This window comes from Grammomys surdaster, unplaced genomic scaffold (assembly GCF_004785775.1).
Source record: "Grammomys surdaster isolate TR1022 unplaced genomic scaffold, NIH_TR_1.0 125950, whole genome shotgun sequence".
NCBI classification, from domain to species: domain Eukaryota; kingdom Metazoa; phylum Chordata; class Mammalia; order Rodentia; family Muridae; genus Grammomys; species Grammomys surdaster.
In genome coordinates, this window is record NW_021620771.1 from 3,778,004 (window position 1) to 3,798,951 (window position 20,948).

At 46.5% G+C, this 20,948-nt stretch overlaps 2 protein-coding genes across 5 annotated transcripts in view; one reads left to right on the forward strand and one right to left on the reverse strand.

Moving 5' to 3' along the window:
- Window positions 1-1,044, forward strand: part of Raf1 (Raf-1 proto-oncogene, serine/threonine kinase) — a 57,890-nt gene extending 56,846 nt beyond the window's left edge. For all 4 annotated transcript variants that reach the window (XM_028753579.1, XM_028753580.1, XM_028753581.1 and 1 more), the window contains one exon: window positions 182-1,044. In XM_028753579.1, coding sequence (XP_028609412.1) covers window positions 182-325 — 144 coding nt within the window. In that variant the 3' untranslated portion in view covers window positions 326-1,044. The remainder of the gene's footprint in view (window positions 1-181) is intronic.
- On the reverse strand, window positions 931-19,199 carry Mkrn2 (makorin ring finger protein 2). Its single transcript, XM_028753583.1, has 8 exons — window positions 19,096-19,199; window positions 9,776-9,904; window positions 8,753-8,934; window positions 7,587-7,891; window positions 5,831-6,045; window positions 4,659-4,769; window positions 2,252-2,396; window positions 931-2,094 (listed from the first exon to the last, which is right to left on the reverse strand). Exons 1-8 carry the CDS (start codon window positions 19,119-19,121, stop codon window positions 1,957-1,959), a joined length of 1,251 nt encoding a protein of 416 aa, XP_028609416.1. The 5' UTR covers window positions 19,122-19,199; the 3' UTR covers window positions 931-1,956.
- Window positions 19,200-20,948: the final 1,749 nt, after the last annotated feature.

Sequence of the window (20,948 nt, forward strand, 5' to 3'; positions counted from 1 at the left end):
GTTAGACAGAACTCAGACATTACATTCTGCGGGTGTAAATGTGGTGGGCCAGGATTGGGGTTGGTGGGGAGAGAACCTCCACAAGCTCTCTTTATACGTACAAGAAATGGCCCGTGTGCTTGGTATGGCTGGGGAGATAGCAAGTGTCCAGCTAATGAGACCACACGGGGCCTTGTTTCAGATCCTGTCTTCCATTGAGCTGCTTCAGCACTCTCTGCCGAAAATCAACAGGAGCGCCTCTGAGCCTTCCCTGCATCGGGCAGCTCACACTGAGGACATCAATGCTTGTACGCTGACTACATCCCCAAGGCTACCAGTCTTCTAGCTGACGTTGTAGCTGTTATTAGGCCACTAGGAGACGAAGAAGAGTCAGGCACCACTTTCTGTTTCCTTGGGGGCAGAATGCATGTTTTTGGAAAAGCTGCTGCTAAGGACCTAGACTACTCACAGGGCCTTAACTTCATATTGCCTTCTTTTCTACCCCTCCTGCCCTGGAAATGGAAGCTGTCCACCAAGCCAGCCTGCTCTGCTCCAGAGATATACAAGTCAGCTGAGTATTTTTAGGGCAAATGGCCTTGGAGGCACTCCGGCTGCTGCAGGGACATGCAATTGGGAACTTGGCTCCTTGAGCCTGTATGTTGCAGGGCACAGACAGTGGTGCAGTGCCAGTTTTGCACATGGAGTCCTGGCCACCTGGGGAGCCTGCTTTGGTACTACAGAACTTCACTCTGTGGATACACCTTCCTCTTGCTGTGTCTAAGGTGTCCTGTCCTGTGCGGATGGCTGTCCAAGCGCGGTGCTTCCCCTTCTGGCAGCCTCCCTCCCACACGCTGACTCTAAGTCTTCCAGGAGCTACCCCTGTGGGGTGGGCCACAGCCCAGCCCTAATCTCTAGTCACATCCTTGTCTGTAAGAAAGCCAGGAATACAGGTTTTCTTAATGATTTTGGGTTTTAATTTTGTTTTTATTGAGCCTGATAAAATACAGTTATCTGATGGTTCCTCAATTATGTTATTTTAATAAAATAAATTAAATTTAGGTTTAATGGCTACTGACTCCTTCAAAAGTAAAAAGTAAGTAATATCAAACTCGCAGTGCTACTTCAGCTTCTTGAGCAGAACTCAAGGAGCCTACTCTGCGGTTACATGAACAACCAAGCTAAAAGCACACAGGTAATAACAGCTTTTTTACAAAAATAAATTCAGGTTTAGAACAAACTTGCTCTGTCTTGGCCCCAGTTCTCCTTAGACAGAGGTGACTGCTCCTGTCTACCACAAAAACCAGTGTAGAGCCTACTTTATAGGTGAGAACAAGCAGTTTGAGTGTGAGTCCTGTGTACTGTGATGTGTACTGAGGGTAAGATGGAGTCTCCCTGGAGACTTTTTACAGCTGCACACATCTGTTGACTTGACACTGAAAGGAACTCAATAGCCACCCTCACAGCCATAAAAGTCTACACTATGGTACAGCACCAGTATGACCCAATGTGTTCTCAATACACAGCTCCATAAATAAATTCCAGGGGTCAACAACTATATTAGAGATGATCACTGCAGAGGAGCCGTCTATAGGGCTGGCGACGTCTTGGCGAGAAAAAACAGATCTGCTGCTTTATGAGCAGCTGCAAGTTTACTGTTGCTTAAGGAAGAAAGTCACAAAAGAAAGATGGCAGTTGTGTTTCATTTAAAAGCAATCAATTAAAACAGCTGGACCACATAGCTGGTCCCTGATAAAGGGGCTGGAGGTACAACTAAGAGCTCAACTCTAAATGTAGTGATTCCATGGACTTGATCTCCCTTCCCTTCACCAGGGTAGGGAAAGTGGATCATGAAGAGTCAAGGGGACTCACTACTGCACTCACATCCCGGTACCATGTCACCTCCGTTCAGTGACAGATGCGACCACACCACGCCTTGGAAAGTTGACTGCACAGCCCAAATGAAGGCGTCAACACTGACTAGGGTTCTGATGACTCTACTCCAGAAAGGTGCATGAAGAGGTCTCCTAGCTCCGTCACATCCACATCTTCAGTGCTGGGGACTTGCCGGGTTTCTCGGTTCTCGATAAAATCCCAAAGCCGTACTGAGTTAAAGAACTGCAAAAACAGCCAACAAGCAGGCTTGGGTCAATGGAGGCAGCAGACTGAGTGACATCTTGTGCTTTGCTTCTGTTGACTCCACTGCTCTGCTGCCAAAGCTACTGGGAGCCTGGACAGCACCTACAAGTTCCCACAGCATTCCTAACCAGCTTACCCTCACAGTGCCTTCAGAACTTAGCTGCTTCCGAGGTTTCTCTGGCTCTGCCAGCCGGCCATCAGGGTAAGCATGACGGTAAAGGCACTTGCTTCCAAAGGGGCAGGTTCCCTTGCCTTGTTCAAAGTATTTACATGCTTTTTTCCTGAAAAGCACACACACACACACACACACAAATCAGAGGCTGATGGAAAAATGAAGTTAAGAGTGACTACTGTGTTACAGCTACCCTACCTTTTACACTGGGAAAGCCTGTGCTGGGAGGTGACCTGTTGAATTTCCAGTTGGTATTCTGATTCTCAAGCTAGGCTGAGATACACTGGAGGCTGCAGTGCTCAGAAGCAGGGTGTCCCGCCCCCACCCTAGAGCTCCAGTGCTCCACTAGGGTTGAGTGAGGCTTGGATAACCCCAGGGTACCAAGGTCTGAAGCTGGTTCACTTGCTCTGTTCAAGTCTCCAAAGCAAGTGAGTTGTTTCCTTTCCTTTTGGTCAAGAATCCTGTCAAGGTCAGAGGTCAGTCTGGGAAAGCAGGTCTTAGCAGATGCTTAAGGCTACAGATAGCTTCCACTGTTAGAACTCTACTAGCTTCACTCTGCCCTTGGCTCTTCTCCACTGCTCTGGAATCCTTTTTCTTACAGCTTGGACAGTAAACTCTCAGTTCTCCAACGGCCGTTCACCAACTTCAGAACTGCCTTCTCATTGGGTATGGTGACAGACCTTGGAAAGCAGAGGCAGGAAGGTCCTCAAGTTTGAGACCAGCCTAGTATACGGATACTCTAGCTAGGGCTATAAAGCAAAAACAAACCTTGCCTTCCCTCCTTTTTCTCCTCCAGTCCTACCTATCTGACTACCAAAGTCAAAAGCTCCAGTCTGGCTACCTTACTTAGTGTTCTCAGCTCTCACACTCAGCTAATCTACTGACAAACAAACCCCAAACCCACCTGGCCCTCCACTGCCCACTGTCCCATCACCAGGGTATTATGCATGGCTGCCTGTCTGCCAGTCAGTCTTCCTTGACATCCTCCATCCCCACTAGTGAGTCTCGATCCTCTTCAAGGACCAGTGGAGCTGCTACTGCCTAGCCGACAAGGATGGGTACAGAGCTCCACATGGCTTCCTTCTTGCACCCAAGGCAGACTCAAGTGCTTTCTCAGTTCTGGCTTGGGTTACTAAAGAAGAAATCTGCTACCATACTGCCCCATCACACTTTGATGAAAGATAATCTCACTCATCTCTCCTTTCCCTGGTGGTGCCTGGCACAAACACAGTGGAGACTGCCCAAGAACATCCACCAGAGGGATGCACAGCCAGGCAACATCAACAGCAATGAAGCAACTTTGAACTTTCTAAGTTCATCACAGCACCTTTCTAAGCCCAACTAGCTCTGTCTGACAGCATCTGCCTTCTTGTGGATGGACACAATCACATGACAGGAGGAAAAAAATGTTAAAATAGGTAAATGTCAAGCCACAGAATCTAGATAAATATAAAAACTTCCAAAATAAATAATTGGGGGTGGGGGTGGTGGTGTGCACTTAAAAAAAAAAAAAGTGAATTTTGGCCAGGCATGGTCATGCATGCCTTTGAATCCAGTACTTGGGTGACATAGACAGGTGGATCTCTTGACTTCAAGGCCAGCCTAGTCTGTGTAGCAAGTTTCAGGCCAGCCAACACTACACAGTGAGATCCTGTTTCAATAAAAACAATGACATAAAAGGAAAAAGTTTTAAATGGCAAATATGATGTTGCCATAGATTTGTAATAATGTAACTACAACATATGTATTACAATACAAACGATGGTGATGGCAAAGGATACATATAAGGCAATGGGATATTCTGTGAAAAATTCCTACAAAAATTGTTCTTTTAAAAAGATGCCAGGTGTGGTTGTGCATGCCTGTAATCCCAGCACGTGGGTGGCTGGGGCAGAAAGCTGAGCCAGACAAGGCAACAGAGTGCTAAGTGTCATGACAAGCATCTAGGGGTCAGTTCTCATCTTCCACCTCATTTGAGGCAGGTTCTCTTTGCCTTATTCATCTTACTGATCGTTACTTTCCTTTGCTAAGTGTGGGCTGTACTGAGGCTGGCACCATCAGCTTCTTTGGGCCCTGCAATGGACAGGTTGTGAGATGGCAGATCCTCAATAGTGCTTGTTAAATGCATGGGCAATCAGAGAGGGCAAGACAATCTTGGCACATAGCATAGGGCTCATCTTAGAACTCATCTGCTTCCTCAAGGTCTCACTTAGCTCTGCAGCTCAGAGCCCAGGAAATGCCTCACAGGAGCAAGAAGCTCTGAGATCTATCTACCAGGTCCACATTCTTGGGAAACCTGAAGATGACAGAGGCTCAAACCATAACCAGAAAGGTAGGTACCAGGATCCCCCTATGAAATCAAGGCACTTACCCCATTCCCTGTTTGAAAGCTTCAATTAATTCATTCTTTTTATTCTGATCTTCTACCCAATACACACTTGGAATTACAAACTCTGATATCACACGGCACTCTGGACAAGACCTGAAAAGAACAAAACCAATAGGTTAGTAAGAAAGAAAACATGTCATGAATCCTCTGCACACTCCACGCCAAACACCCTTGCTCAAACACATGGCCAAAGACACAATTCCCACAATCTAAGCAGCTTCTGCCACTGAAACGGTTCAACACAATAAGAAACAGAGCCCTGAATATTCACCTAGGACAGCCAATAAGCACACAGGATGATGTTCAGTATCTCCAGTGACTATGGAAGGCAAGATGACAGCTCAGCTTCGAAATAAAGGCAAGTACAAGAACCTGGATCTACAGGTGAGAGAGAGATGGTACAACCACTTTGGGGGAACAGTGTGTTGATGTTTTGGTTAGAGGCCAAGCTACTGTGACCATTCCTGAGGTCTAATCTTGTGTATGACAGCCCACTAGCTGTTGAACAGGTGCAATCTGTTCTCAGTCAGATAACAAGGGAGTAAATGCTGGGCATGCTCATTAGGGGTAGCCTAGGAACATTTGCCAAGGTAAGGGTATGCATGATGACAAGCAGAGTAAGATTTCTGTAGAGAAAGAGCCTAGGCCGGGGATTGCCTGACAGAAGACAACAAGGATGGACAGGTGGCAGTACAGCTTAGGGGATGATGAAGTTTCTAAAACTAGACTGCATGTCAGGTGAGCAACTCTGCGAAGCACTGGACACCACAGAACCGTACTCTTTCTCAGTAAAACTGCTGCACACAGGCAAGTTCCCCAATAATGTGCACCAGGGAGTGGGAAGTGCATAGGAGCCTTCCTCCAAGGGAGCCTCAGCCCCTTTATTAAGGTGAAAAAACCTGAAGAACCAAAGGTTACAAAGCAATTAGCCTAAGGTAGACATGATAGTTGTCCAGTGAGGGCTGCAAAACAGAACCCAGCCAGCAACAGCTGATGTTCTGCAGAGTTCCTAGCATGTAGAGATCGGAGAGGCCGTCAACTAAGACAGGCAGATGGGCTCAGGAAAGATGATCTATACAAGCTCACACAGCTGGGGGCCTGGGCTCTAGAGGGTAGCAGTCTCCATGCATGCAGAGAAGCCCGGCTGCACTCACTTGATGATTGGGTTTTCAAACTGCTTGGCACATCTCCATTGACGGATGCAGGACAGGCAGTAGGTGTGGCTGCAGTTGGAAAGAATGCCAAACCTCCTCTCAGAAGCAGATGCTTTCTCCAGGATCACCTCCATACAGATGCTGCACACTTTGTCCTGGCTCGCCTGGAAGGCAAAGGCCTTTTCCATCTCATGTTCAAATGTTGACATACACATCTGAGAATGACAGGAAGGGACGCCTTAGGTTCTCTTTGGTCAAGATCCCAGGGTCAGCCACATAGTCACAACAGCTACTAGAAGCAGTAGCTACAGTTCCTGTATTCAGGACACACAGATATGAACACAAAGTGAACCTCAAGCCACCTTTCCCTTGTCCTAGATTCCCTAGTAAGATGATCACTTCCAGTTTAACAGCTATGGATTTCTAGAACACTTAGATTACTATGGAGGTTGCAGCATTCATAAACACTGGGTCATAGGTCTCTGTGAATGTCATGCCTATTTCATGCCACATCAATCCAGGAAATACTGAGCTGAGTGAACTCTAATGAAAGCAGGCAGATGAGAAGACCCAGGCCCTGCTCTGAGTGGAGTGCACAGCACAGTGCTCTGTGTGTGGATAGAGTGGACCCAAAGATCAGGATATTTGTAACCTTTCAACACTTGGTTCTTCAGAGTCCATAATAAAAGGGGCTAGAGGAATGGTGGAGCAGTTAAGAGCTCTTGTTGCTTTTCTAAAAGACCTGAGCTTTGGTCCCAGCACCGTCATCAGCTCACAACTGACTATAACTCTAGCCCAAGGATTTTACACTCTCTTCTCATCTCTACAGATACTCACATGCATGCGCGCGCGCACACACACACACACACACACACACACACACACACACACACACACACACGGTTATAATTAGATAGACAGTAAAATTAAGGAAAGTCCATAATAACGGGTTTTCAAAGTTTCCAAAACATTGACTGCCTGTGTATCCCAACCACAGGGACATGTAAACATAGGGAAGAAAGATGTGTAAGAGATGTGTGTGTGTGTGTGTTCACAAATGATGTTCTTATGGGAGTAAGAAGAAGATGCTGGACTCTCTGGGGCTGGAATTACAGGAGGTTGCACAGAGCAGCAATTTTTTTGTTTGTTTCTTGGAGTTTTTTTGTTTGGTTGGTTTGGTTTGAGACAGGGCTTCTCTGTATAGCCCTGGTTGCCCTGGAACTCACTCTGTAGACCAGGCCGGCCTTGAACTCAGAGATCCACCTGCCTCTGCCTCCTGAGTGCTAGGATCAAAGATATGTGCCACCACTGCCAGGCTCAGCAAGTGCTCTTAACTGGTGAGCCATCTTTCCAGTCCTGAACTTTGCATTTCTAATACTTCTTATTCTCCTTTTTTTGTTTGTTTGTTTGTTTTGTTTGTTTGTTTTTCGAAACAGGGTTTCTCTGAGTAGCCCTGGCTGTCCTGGAACTCACTCTGTAGACCAGGCTAGCCTTGAACTCTTGAACTCAGAAATCTGCCTGCCCCTGCCTCCCAAGTGCTGGGATTAAAGGTGTGCGCCACCAATGCCTGGCCTCCTTTGTTCTTAATAATCAAAACTGGCAACAGGAAAAGAACTTGAAAACAGAATTAAAAACAAGCCAGCAACACAACACAGGAATTTCTGGCAGAAAGATATCTGTGAGACTCCTGAATGTCTCTGTCCTGTGACTCATTCAGGCTTCTTAAAGTGATTTCATGCCAAAGTTTTCAAGTTACCTTCTCGTGAGCTTTCCTTTGTTCTGGGTCAAAGGGGTGGAGGACGTGAAGCCTGCAGATCTCACACATGTCCCCATGCAGATAGACACAGGTATCTCCAAACCGGCACTCCCCAGCAGCAGCATAGGGGCACAACTGTTGCTCGTTGCTGTAGGAGCTGCTGGCCTCCAAGTCATCCAGGCCAGTCCTGATGGCATCTAGGTAGGAATGGGGCTTCATCTCTGGGCTGGTCTGAGGGTCACTGCAGCCACCTGGATTATTCACTGTGCTTGAAGGAGTCTTGTCTTCAGCCAGACCAGTGAGATCTCAACACAAAACACACATACACACATACACACACATAAGAACAGGCTCAACCTTTCCTATCAGCTAATAGCCCAAACTAGGAATAGCTAGTGAAAATCAGGCCCAAGAGCAACAGTGCAGAGGCTGGAAGATGACCAGTAGAACATGTGTGAACAACGAAAGAGAATGCAGTCTTTTTATACAGAACACAAGATGTCAACATACAAACCATTTAACGCTAAAACCACTTCAAAACATGAAGGAACTGACAAGGTCAACAGAACATAGGACTCCTTTGTAGGAGCATCAATCCTGAGACCTGAAGCCTGTCACGCACTGCTGACACTGTCAGAGATGACCCTCTGCATCAAGCTGACCATGTGTTTGCTCTGCCTATTCTGAGAACTCAAGGACTAAGCATCTCAAGAACTAAGAAAATTACCAGTGAGGCCCAGCAGCTCAAAAGCCTTTACCACTTGATGCCTTCTTTCTCCCAAATCTGGTGTAGGCCCAGATTCCTTCCTTGTGCTATGTCTAAAGATGCTCCTGAAACACCCAAAGTAGTCACTACTAGGACATGGCACCAAACAAGAAAGTGACACATGCCCACCATTAAAACACCCAGCTAGAAATGAGTAGTGGGTGACCACTATGAAGGGGCAACTTCGTGGTGACAAAGACCACGCTAATGCTTTGCTGGACTCGAGGTGGAGCTCAGCCAAGATGTGGAGAGACACCTTTGAACCTCTGCAGCCTGTTTTCAGAGCAACTTTAGGCTCCTGGGGCTGCAGAAGCACCGTGACAAGGAGGCCTGAAAGCAGCACAGCACTAGGCTAGACGTGCTGTCTCCCCAAAGGCAGCGATGCCTGCAGTTCACTCACTGCGATCTCTGAGCACCAGCGTCTTCTTCTCCCGCTTTCCAGGTTCATTCGAATGTGTCCTCATAACAGATGTGGCAATGTCGGGAGAAGGGTGAGGACTGTGTAGGCCTGAGGAGGGCGAAGGGTGAGGTGCAGGACCCACAGCTCCACCTGCTGCAGCTGGGGGCTTTGTATGATCATATCTGAACAAAAGACAACAATGTGTCATTGTGTCAGCCACACAGGCCCTAACACCTACACCCCCTCCCCCTCCCAGCTACCAACAGCTGAACTCACCAAGGTAGGCAAGGGTCTGTCTCTGTACTTTCAACTAAAAGAGACTATTGGATCCACGTATCCTGCTACCCACAACCACACTTGTGTCCTAGTAGGACTGACAGATCTACTGCCAAAGAAAGCCCTTGACTCCTGTGCTACCAAGACAGGCCCTTTGGGTAGGAATCTTCAGGATACACTGATTGAGGTGGATGGATTGGAAAGAGCAGGGGGCCAACTCAAACTCTAGAACTCTGTCCACCAGTGAGGACTAGATGGCTCTGCTCACCAAAGCACGGAGACCTCACACTGTTGTTTAGCCTGAATCAACAGGGCTCTGTGTGCATGAATGCTATAAGCATCCATGCCAGAAGTCACCTGAGCATGAACCAGAAATGGCTTTCAAACCATGGCATGTCACCTATGACACACAAAAGCACAGTGAGGATATGGTCTGGCAGCAATGGGAAAGTCTACGGTGTGCTATACAGGGTTTAAAGGTGAGGCACAAATGATTAATATTCTAAATAACTTTTAAGTTAAACTCTCCCTGCATTGGGCCCATGCTCAGGCAGGCATATATATGGCATACACCTACAGACGCACCACTGGAGATGCAGGCAGGAGACTAGACGTTTAAAGCCAGCCTTGGCTACATGGAAGTCTCAAGTCAGCCTGGGTGGCATAAAACCCTGTCAACAAAACCAAACACAGCTCCCATTTTCCAAGCATCTCCACTCCAGTAACCACAGCCATGGCAAGCCTTGCCTGCAGCGTGCGCCATAGGCACAATAGCCCTTCTGGTAGTATTTGCAGATGGTGGACGGCTTGCTGTTCGCCAAGTCATGTGAAAACAGGCACTGGCTGCCTTCACGACATACGCCATGCATAAAATACCTGAGAAGACAAGTACAGGAGAGCTGAGTTATGCCTTGGAGGACTCTCAAGAACTACACCAAGATAAGCCCATAATGCACTCATTTTCCATGATCTAAGACTAGCTTTGTAGAAAAATTATCTCAAAAGTTTCTATCTTGAGGGGTTAAGAGCACTTGCTACTTTTGCAGAGGACCCAGTCTCTAGTCCCAGCAACTATATACCACAGCTAACCACCACCTGAAACTCCAGTCTGAGGGACCTGATGCCCTCTTCTGGCCTCTTTGATCACTGCATGCATGTGGTGCAAAGACCTGCATGCAAGTAAACATTCATACACATAAAGGATTTTTCAAAACCCTTCTCTGGAGAAGCTCTTGATTTATGTTAAATATGTAAGATATGAGTTTCATAACTGGAAAAACATGTCAGGAAAACCCGCCATCCCACCCTCCTGGAACTGTAAAAAGAGATGACTGAACAGGGTGAGAAAGCCCTCTTCCCCATTCCTGCCGTTTCTCCTGTAAATGAAGAGACCACATACGGCTTCACAAGGCTGCTGCACAGAGCCCCAAAGATGACAGTGGCATTCAAAGACACGAGTGATGCTGGGCATGGTGGCATCAGCCTGAAATCCGAGCACTCTTAGGAGGCTTGGGATTTAGCTCTATTGGTAGGGTGCTTGCTTAGCATGGGCTGAGCCATGAGTCCCATTCCCAGCACAGAATAAAGCAGATGTGGTGATACATGCCTATAATCCCAGCACTCTGGAGATAAGAGCCAGGAGGATCAGAAATTCAAGGTCATCCTTAGACACATAACAACAACACATCTGAAGCTAGCTTGCACACCTAGTCTTAAAAAAAAAGAATGAGAGGGTCTAGGGAAGTAGTTTTAAACCTGTAGGTTGTGAAATCCCTGGAGGGGTCATATGTCAGATATTTACATTACAATTCATAATAGTAGCAAAATTAGTTATGAAGTAGTAACGAAAATAATTTTATGGCTGGAAGTCACCACAACATGAGGAACTGTTATTAAAGGTCTGCAGCATTAGGGAAGGTGAGAACCACTGGTCTAGAGATGACTCAGTGGTTAGGAGCTCCCCAAAGAACTTGTGTTTGATTCCTACCCTGAGAACACATGGCAGCTAACACCTATCTGCAATTCCAGAGGGACCCAACATTCTCTTCTGGTTTCCTCAAGCACTGCATGAAATGGTGCATAGTCATATGCATGCAGGCAAAATACCCACACATAAAATAATAATTAAAAATAAAAAAAGAGAAAGGAACCAGTGTGTTCTCTGGGGATGAAAGTTGCTCTAAGGTACGGAGCATATCATACTCACACTTATTGATAACAAAACTAAAACAAAACAAAAAAACTGTCTGGCATACTTCTGGCACATTTTTATAAGTTACACCTCAATAAACCTGGGGGCAGGGATGGCTAGAAAAGCAGTCAGACACAGTGGTATGTACGGTTGGTAACCAAGCGTAGCATCCACAAAGATAGCTTTGAGACAATCCACTGAAGCCTGAGTATGGACAAGGCCAACATGTAAAATGAACATTTACTGGCACTGTGAGCAAGTCGAACAGTTTCAATAGACAAAAACTAGGAAGGTTGAGTGAGTGGATTCAGAAACCCCAGTAAATTCTCAAATCTTAGAATGGTAGGTGTTTCACCTACTACAGACCAGGTTCCTGTCCTGGAGCATGTGACCACCACCTCCCATGTGATGTAGCATAGAGCACAGAGTTCTCTATGCTAATGAGGTATCTAGATGGGCTGCCCAGAGGGTTTAGACAATAAACTTTCCTTCCTGGACATTTCTTCCTGCAAAAGGTATTTAATCTCAGGTCCACCCTGAGTACGTTGTATTTTCATCATGAATAAACAGTTTAAACAAGCAAGGATTGTCTCTTTCATCAAGAACTGCTGTGGTGAAAGTCTTTGTCCTACAGAGCTGGCTGACTAAGTCTCCCGCAGAAGGCCCCTGCACACACAGGACACTCACTCTTGAGCTAAGCTGTATTCCCTCCCCCTTGTCACCAGCCTATGGGTCCCCTCATTCTCACAATCTGACTTCTGCCATGGATGCTTATGGCATCCGTGCACACAGAGCCCCGTTGCTCCAGGCTAGACAACAGTGTGAGACTGGAGTTCACATACTCCTAGATACCCACTGCTGGGAACTCCTCCTCCTCATGGTTTCCAGCAGTGTCTGTCCAGAAGTATGTGAACCCAAACCTTGGCCTCAGCCTGTGCCGTTTCTGACCTGGGCTGAGCCCCCATCTTAGGTTGCATTCTGCCACCCCCAAGCAGGTGTTCCAGGAGCCCGGCCCCACCATGGCAGAGAGGATGGAATGTAGCTTAGCGCCTCTCCGTTTAGTCGGCCAGAGTAGTAGCATTCACACACACCAGCATCGAAGAGGAAGGCAAAACCACATGGGGCTAGTGATGTAGCCCAGCTGATATTGTGCTCACATGCCATGCCTAAGGAGTGTCACTGGGAGTCACTGCCATGTCACTGGGAGTGAGTGCTTGCTGTCTGTAATGCCAGCACTCTGGAGATGGAGTTCAAGGTCACCCTTGGTTACATAGAGACTCCATGTTGACTCATCCATCAATCCCCAAGTAGATATTGATAACGGGAAATTGAAGGCAGCTGAGAATAGATTATAAAACTGTATACAGCCAGACATAGTGGCTCACACCTTTAAGTGTAGGACTTGGAGGTAGGCTGATGTGAGTTGAAAGTCAGCCATGGATACATTGAGCCCTTGTCTCAAAAAAACAGAATAAAGAAACAAAAGGGAAAAGAAAAAGAAAAAAATGCACAAACCTAATAAAAGTAGTATGTACACATCATGGGATATTATTCAGCCTTAAAAAGGAAACATTTCCAATTCACAGCATGAAGAAGCCTTAAGGGCACTGCACTAAGTGAAATAAGCTATCACAACAGATTCATGTAAGGTACTTTGAACAGCTAAATTCACAGAAGCAGAAAGCAGAGGGACCGTGGAGTCCAGCATGTATCTTTGTCTAACAGGTATTGCTTACATAACTGTGAATGAACTGTAACATGGGTGCCCTGGTAAGCCTAAGCTATTAGATTCACTTTTTTGTATCTTTCAGGGCTTCTACTCTTATGATGAACACCATGACCAAAAGCAACATGAGTTAGAAAAGGTTTATTTCAGCTTTCAATTTCCAGATCACAGTCTATCACTGAGGGAACTCAAGGCAGAAACACTGCTGACTGGTTTGCTCAGCCTGCTTTTTATATTGCCCAGGGGTGGCGCTGCCCACAGTGAGCTGGACTCTCCCTCCCACACCAATCACTAGCCAAGAAAGAGCTGTAACAGATTTGCCTACAGGTCAAGCTGATGGAACCATTCAAGACTTCCCTTCTCATATAACTTTTGTATTGACAACAAACTAACCAGGACACATAACATTCTTTAAAAAAAAAATGCCATATACAGGATCTCATTTTGGTTAAAAGTATCATAAACTAGTATGCTCAGAGTTGTGATCCACCCAAGTATTTAACTGTCTAGGGTAAGGGGGACAATAGGAGGGGTAAAAAAGGAGGGTGGGAGGTACAAGGGGATGAGCTCAATAAATACACAAAGGGGCAAAACCTTTAAAAGCTGATGATGTCTACTGTAGGCTACTGGAACCCAGGCATTTAGCGTTTTTCTTTTTACAGCACCTGCCCTTCCCAATGTTTCTGCTGTGGACATATTATATAACTCTTTTGTCGTAACAGAAGGCCGACGTCAACTTTTAAATGAGCGGGTGTAGTGTGAACTGCTCAGCTCAGCTCGATTCAGGCTCCCCGGAATGCAGCTCAGTTTAAGGCCTATAAAGGGCAGTGGCATTAGTCACAGTGATGTAATCTTCCAAGTGAAGGCTGAGTGCTGGGGAAGCAGAGACAGGAGACACAGATCACAGCGGAGGGAGGGCAGGGTTCTCAAGCTCATGTCAAGTGGAGACTGGAAGATAGCATTGTGTGGAAAAGGTGGGCCAAAAAGGAAGGGCACAGAGGTGAGGCGGGGCAGGCCTGCTGGAGCCTAGACTGCATTCATGCTTCCAGTGCTCACCAGGTCACCTAGGTGTCAGCTGAACACGGCTGGCATGCTCAAAATGAGGTGCCCGGGAAGCTGAAAGACAGATGCTTAGGCCAGGATTTCTGGAGACTCCAGAACATTCCCTACTGTGGTACAGGCAGCCTGCAGGTGGACACACTGCAGGGAGGAGGGGGCTTGCAGAAGATACAAAAGGCTCAGAAATGCTTTTCTGGGAACAAATATTTTTAAACTTATTTAAGAACACAGCAGGCACTTGAGATGCTGAAGGAAAATTGCCACAAACTAAATGCCAGACTAGCTACATGCAACACCTTGTAGAAAAAAGGGACACACACACACACACACACACAGAATGAAATTTCCCTCACAAGGCAAAGTGGACCAGCAGATTGGATCCTGAGCCAGTCAACGGTGTTGCTACTGGCCTGCCTGGCTTACCTTGCACCCCTCCCTTTTGTAAAGAACCCTTTGAGAGTAGACTTTCGGATTGAGCCTCCTCACATTCCACTGAACAAATACAATCTGAGGAAAACATGAAATGAGAACCATATAAAGGATAACAATGGCCATGAATGAGATTACCCTCTAACTCATGAGAGGAACACACAACACAGGAGGAAAATTAGAGAGCTGAGTTCAGAGACGTACCACCGACACCTGCCCTGTCCAAGCTTCACAAGATGACTGATGACTCATCTGCCTCTTCTTCCTCACAGTCCCAAAACTCACAGACTAGATCATTGAGCAAACCCACACTGACAGTGTTGGCAAAAGCAAGGCCCTGCTCCTTGGAGAGACGGCACTGTGGTTAAGCCAGCAAGGTAAAAGAGCAAAGCACAGACAGTCCAGCACCTGGCCTTTTCCACGATAGCAAGTAGACCAGAGTATAGTGCCGAATTCCTGACAGGGTAGGCAGGCTGTGGTAGAACCCCACCTCCTGCTTATACAGAAGCCTGCATCTTTGCCTGCTACATCCATGAAAGCAGAAGAGTTGGCCAGGCCCACCTATGAACTTCTTTCCCCCTGAATCTGATGAAAGGACAGCAGTCTCACCAACAAGATCAGAAATTGATCTTGAACTTTCCCAGGAAGTCACGCAGATTCCCCAGGAAACACTTGCCAAGTTTGACACTGTTCAGGAGCTTGCTAGGAGGCTAGAGGGAGAGCTGAAGACAAAGCGCATGGAGAGCCCCTGGCATTCAGAGTCCCTGGGCTCAGTCCTCAGCAGGTAGGGATGAGGTGCAGAGAGCAAGTAAGACCATGGAAAGAAGTCACCACAGTAGGTCCAAGACCTCTGAGCTGGCCGAAGAACATCCTCTGGCTTCTAGAAGTTGATGGTATAGTCAGAGTTTCAGCTCACAGTGCCTCAGCTGCACCATTGTGTGGTTCATACAAAAGTCATTTCCTCTTGAGTCTAGAAGGTGGATCACAGGCAGAAGCTGCACTGGCCCCATACTGTACCCCACCCGATACCTCAGGTGGGGAAAGTGCTGTGTGCTTCCCATAGAAAGGGTAGAAGGCACAGCCCTCTGGACTCCTGTTCTCCCTTACCTGGCTGTTGCTAAGCCAGCATAACAGCCTTGGCCTGGAGTCTAGCGTGTGCTAAACACCATGGATCTCTCTAGCCAGTCTCCAGGTGTGAATGTGGTTGGTCCTGGGACTTCTCCAGACAAGAAGACATTCCATATCTAAAAAAAGGTAATTCTTTTTTTTGTTTGTTTGTTTTGTTTTTTCGTGACAGGGTTTCTCTGTGTAGCCCTGGCTGTCCTGGAACTCACTCTGTAGACCAGGCTGGCCTCGAACTCAGAGATCCACCTGTCTCTGCCTCCCAAGTGCTGGGATTAAAGGCATGCGCCACCACTGCCCGGCATAGGTAATTCTTTTTATTTTCTGACTCAAACTTTTTTTTATAATTGTCTCAGCTAACCCTGAATTCCTGGACTTAAGTGATTCTATTGACTCCCTGCCTCAGATTCAAGTGGCTGAGAGAACAGGCACACCACCACACCAGGCTTGGTAATTCTTTGAGAAATGCCACTCAAAACTCAAGAGTTTCTCCAAGTAGCCCTGGTTATTCTGGAACTTGAGCTATAGATTAGGCTGGTCTTGACCTCAGAGTTCCACCTGCTTCTGCCACCTGCTGGGATCAAAGGTACATCACCACAACCTGGCCATAAATTATAAGTCATCACTCTCAGGGACAAGGCTTTTGTGAATAAAACAAGAAATCATACCACTTTCTCACCACAAACACAAACCTATTGATATTGTGATTTTCCCACTTAAATACTTTTTATTTAGCAGGGCCTGACTCCTTCACAGCCTTTAAAAAAAAAAAAACCTTAAAAGCAAAACGAAACTGTATGTGTCTGTGTTACCTGTGGTTATGTCTGTGCACTGTGTACACATGTGGTGCCTGAAGAGGCAGAACACTGTTAGCCCCTCTAGACCTGGAGTGACAGATGGCTGTGAGCCACTATACTGAGGCTAGGAATTGAACCTGGTTTCTCTGCAAGAGCAGTCAGCATTCTTAACTCTCCAGTCCTAGCCTTCATACCCTTTTATAAGGAAATTTCCTTTTCAAACATTTTTGTGAGAATGGGAAAACTCTGAAACATCCTTCAGTTGAGCATGGGGTCTAAGACTCAATGCTAGTGCCACACCTATGTCACTCTGAAGCTAATCTTAGGGAAAACCTGACAATACCAAGGTTGTTTCACTGTGGAAGATGTTCACAGGATTGACAGATCTCAAGACTGTGATCGCTGCCACTGACTGCAAATCGCTGAAGAGACAAGTCTCCAGCCATGACGGTGAGGGACTATCTAGGTTAGGTCAACTGAGGTAGGAAGACACATCCTGAGTGTGGAGGCGTTGCTCCTTGGGCTAGAGCCCAAGACTAAATAAAAAGAAAAGAGTAAGCTGAGTACCAACCCTCATCGCTGTCTGAGTGTGTGAGATCAGCGACACCGTGCTGTCCCCTCCATCATGGACTGTACCTTCAAACTAAGAGTCAAAATATACCCTTGCTTCATTATCTGCTTTATTCAGGTATAGCACTATACAGTACAACATATTCTATGACTTGACAGGGCCACAGAGAGACGACCACAAACACTAGTCAACCCTTCAGCTGAAACCATTGGTTCCCAGCATTCCAACTCTTACCTGTACCATTTCTTAGGACTCTCTTATTTGTGAGATAGAACTGAAACTATCTCTAGGTACGAAGGGAGGAAAAGAGAATCAAAATGACTGGACTTATGCATTACATAAAGGTTTTGTAGCCACACATCTTAGGAAAGCCTTTAGGTGGTAGAATTAAACTACAAAGCTGCCAGGTGTGGTGGCACTTAATCCTAACATGGGAGGCAAAGGAAGGCAGATCTGAGTTCAAGGCCAGCCTGAAAGTACATAGAGAGCCTCAGGACAGCCAGGCCTACACAGAGAGAACCTTTCTTAGACAACAAACTGTAAACAAGCAGGGTTTTAGACGTTATTTTCTAAGTAGCTTGAATCTGCCTTACAGGACACTATGATAGGAACATTTCCTCCTCCAGAGAGAAGGGAGTTAAATACCCATACACTAACCCTCACCAAAGACGTTCTAGTAGTCATGACCTGCGAGTATTGTTACAGGACTGTCTTAAGGACCCCATTGCTGTGATAAACCACCATGACCAAAAGCAACTTTGGGAGGAGACTTTATACTTCTAGGTATCTTCTACTTAGGTATCTCACTTCATCACTCAGGGAGATCAGTGCAGGACTGTAGGCAGGAGCTAACGCAGGGGCCAAGCAGGAATACTGTTGACTGGCTTGATCCTCTTGGCTTGCTCAGCTTTTCTTATAGCACCCAGGACCACTAGCCCGGGGGTGGCACCACCCACAGTGAGCTGGGTTCTCACACATCAATCATCAATCAAGAAAACAGGCTAATCTAGTAGGAACATTTTCTCAACTGAGGTCCCCTCTTCCCAAATGATCCTGGCTCATGTCAACTTTGTCAAGTTAACATAAAACTAGCTAAAACACACACACACACACTCGGCAGGTTTCTGATAACTACTTAACCTAAATCAGCTGGGACTTTGGTACAAGGCTCAACCCTTAATATCTAATTCGAACAGAACTCTTCATAAAGGCGTTAGTTCCAGGTCTGCACTAATGAGAAATAACAAGGTAATTAAATGCTTACCACATACATAATCAAATTACATCAATTTCTTAATTTACTGAAACCAACTAAAATTTGTATAAACTGAGGCTCCTCTAATCCAAAACGCTTGGGCTCAGGAGTGTTTTTAATTTTTTTGTATTTAGAGTAGTTTCATGTACATAATGTCTTGGGGATAGTACAAAAGTCTAAACACAGAATTCATCATTTTATATACACTTATACACATACCCTGAAAAAATTCTCTGTGTAGCCTTGGTTGTCCTGGAACTCCCTATGTAGACCTGGCTCACGTCAACTCACAAGAGATTCACTTACCTCTGTCTCCCAGTGCTGGGATTAAAGGCGTGTGCCACCACAGTCCGCCTTCTACTTAGTTTTCCTTGCGTTTTGGATTTTGGAGCATTTCTAAATTTGGATTTCCACAGCTGGGATTCTCACACGCTGTACTTTCTAAGCTGCACTTCCCAAGCTTGCAAAGTCACTAGACCCCAATGACAGTCATAAGATCGTCAACAAGTTGGGACGCTGCTACTCAACCCAACTATTTTTGTTTCAAAATAGTAGTCACAGATTAGTTTTCTGGTTTTCCACTTCGTCTAACAAGCCGTCCACTCATGCCACCTTTCTGCTCCTAAATGGGTGTCGCTTTTACCTCTCTCTGTGGCCTCGGTTTCCTGCATCGCGAAATGGGACTCTCCGCTCAGTGGTGATGCTGGATAAGAAATGCGACCTGCCCGTGTTTCCCGCAATCCCCTTCGCTCACTCTCTGCAAGCTGCAGTTGCAGCAGCTCTTCCCGCGCCAGCTTCTCCGCGGCCTTCCTGCGTGTTATCCCCGCTGTACACGACCCACCACCGCCCGGCTCGGCCCTCACCTCCCTCCCAGGCCGCCTGGCAGAGCCCAATGCCCCGCGGCGCCGTGGACTCACCTGCAAGTGACCTGCTTGGTGCTCATGGCGGCGGGGCCACGGGCTGGAGTCGCACTGAAACCTCAGAGCCGCCAGCGCCCTGGCCCAGCCAGGCCCCGCCCAGCCCTGCGCGCGTAGCTGCGTCACTCCCTCGCGCACCACCCCTGAGCGTGCCTTACTCCTAAGGTGCCGGCCGGAAACCTAACCACCATCATAATGGGTTCCGCCATGGCGTGGGGCCGGAAGGGTCCCTACTCCCTAGTAGTCCGGGTCCCACCTTTTCGAGATTAAGGGTCTAAGCATGTCTAGCGTACTAAATTTATTAATTGTCTACGGGGCCATTACTTCTCGGGCTCGGCCCCCATCTCCCAAGACAGTCTTTTTCAACAACAATAACAACGAAGTAATTTTACTATTTATCTTTATTTTATGATACTGGTGTTTTTGCCTGTGTGTGTGGCTGTACACCAAGTGCATGCAGTGCTGGTGCAGGCCAGAAGAGGGAGTTGGATCACTGGGAACTGGAGTTGCAGCCTGTTGTGAGTTATCATGTCAGTGCTGGGAACTGAACCCTGGTCCCCTACAAAACAGCCAGTGCTCCTAACCACTGAGCCATCCTCTAGTAAGAATTTTTTTTTGATAATTTCATACATGCGTACAATGTATTTGATCATATCCACACCAAATATCCTCTCCCTGGTCTTTTAAGAGGATATCCCCTTATCCTCTCCTTGGTCATTTTATGTAAATACATACATACATAACTCAAGGCAGGAACCCGGAAGCAGAAATGGAAGCAGTATGTACATATATATAATTAAGATTTTTGCAAACTATAGTTTTGTTGTCAGCTTTGAAAAAGTGTCTCCTGGTTTATTGTGTTGAGTTGGTATTGTATAGAAATTAACAGAATATTGATTTGGAAATATTTTGGGTTATTTTTCCCCATTTTTATAGAGGTAGTACACTGTATTAAATGGGTAAGGACTGCTGAGTGCTCAGCTCTAAATAGAACATGCATGTCAACCCCGACCCTGCAAGCAAGGCTCTGAGAGTATCATGGAAGAGGCAGAGAGAATGTAAAAGCCAGAGGATGGAAGGAGTGCCATGGAATGCTGTCTCCTGGACATGACATAGCTTTAGACTGGTCACTGCTCAGTAGCTGTGGGACCTACAAAAGACCTGCACAAGACTGTGCCCATGGCCAAGTGTGGTGGTGCATGCCTGTGACGGTTTGTATATGCTTGGTGCAGGGAATTGCACTATTAGAAGGTGTGGCCTTGTTGGAGTAGGTGTGTTACTGTGGGCATGGGCTTAAGACCCTCACCCTAGCTACCTGGAAGTCAGTATTCTGCTAGCAGCCCTCAGAGAAAGATGTAGAACTCTCAGCTCCTCCTGTACCATGCCTGCCTGGATGCTGTCATGTTTCTGCCTTGATGATAATGGATTGAATCTCTGAACCCATAAGCCAGCCCCAATTAAATGTTGTCATTTATAAGACTTGCACTGGTCATGGCAACTGTTCACAGCAGGAAAAGCCTAACTAAGACAGAAGTTGGTACTAGGAGTGGGGTATTGCTGTGATAGGCCTGACCATGCTTTTGTTTGGAAGAATGTAGATTTGGAAAGCAGTGGAATGTTTTAAATGGGGCTTAATGGGCTATTCTAGTAGGAATATGGAAGACTTTGTTACTGAGAGTGATTTGAATTGTGCTGACCTGGCCCAAGAGGTTTCAGTTAAATTGGAGAATTTCAATATGTGGCCTAAAGACTATTTTTTTTTTTTGGTATTTTGGTGAAGAATGTGATTACTTCTTGCCCTTGTCTGAAAAGTCTACCTGAGGGTCAGGTGAAGAGACTCTCAGACTGATTGC

What these genes read in the sequence shown, in the direction of transcription:
- Mkrn2 (XM_028753583.1), bottom strand. Translation starts at nt 19,121, where the DNA reads ATGAGCACCAAGCAGGTCACTTGCAG. An exon ending in ACCAAGCAGGTCACTTGCAG is followed by an intron (nt 9,905 to 19,095) that starts GTGAGTCCACGG and finishes TTGTCTTCTCAG; the next exon opens with GTATTTTATGCATGGCGTAT. An exon ending in GCCTATGGCGCACGCTGCAG is followed by an intron (nt 8,935 to 9,775) that starts GCAAGGCTTGCC and finishes TCTTTTGTTCAG; the next exon opens with ATATGATCATACAAAGCCCC.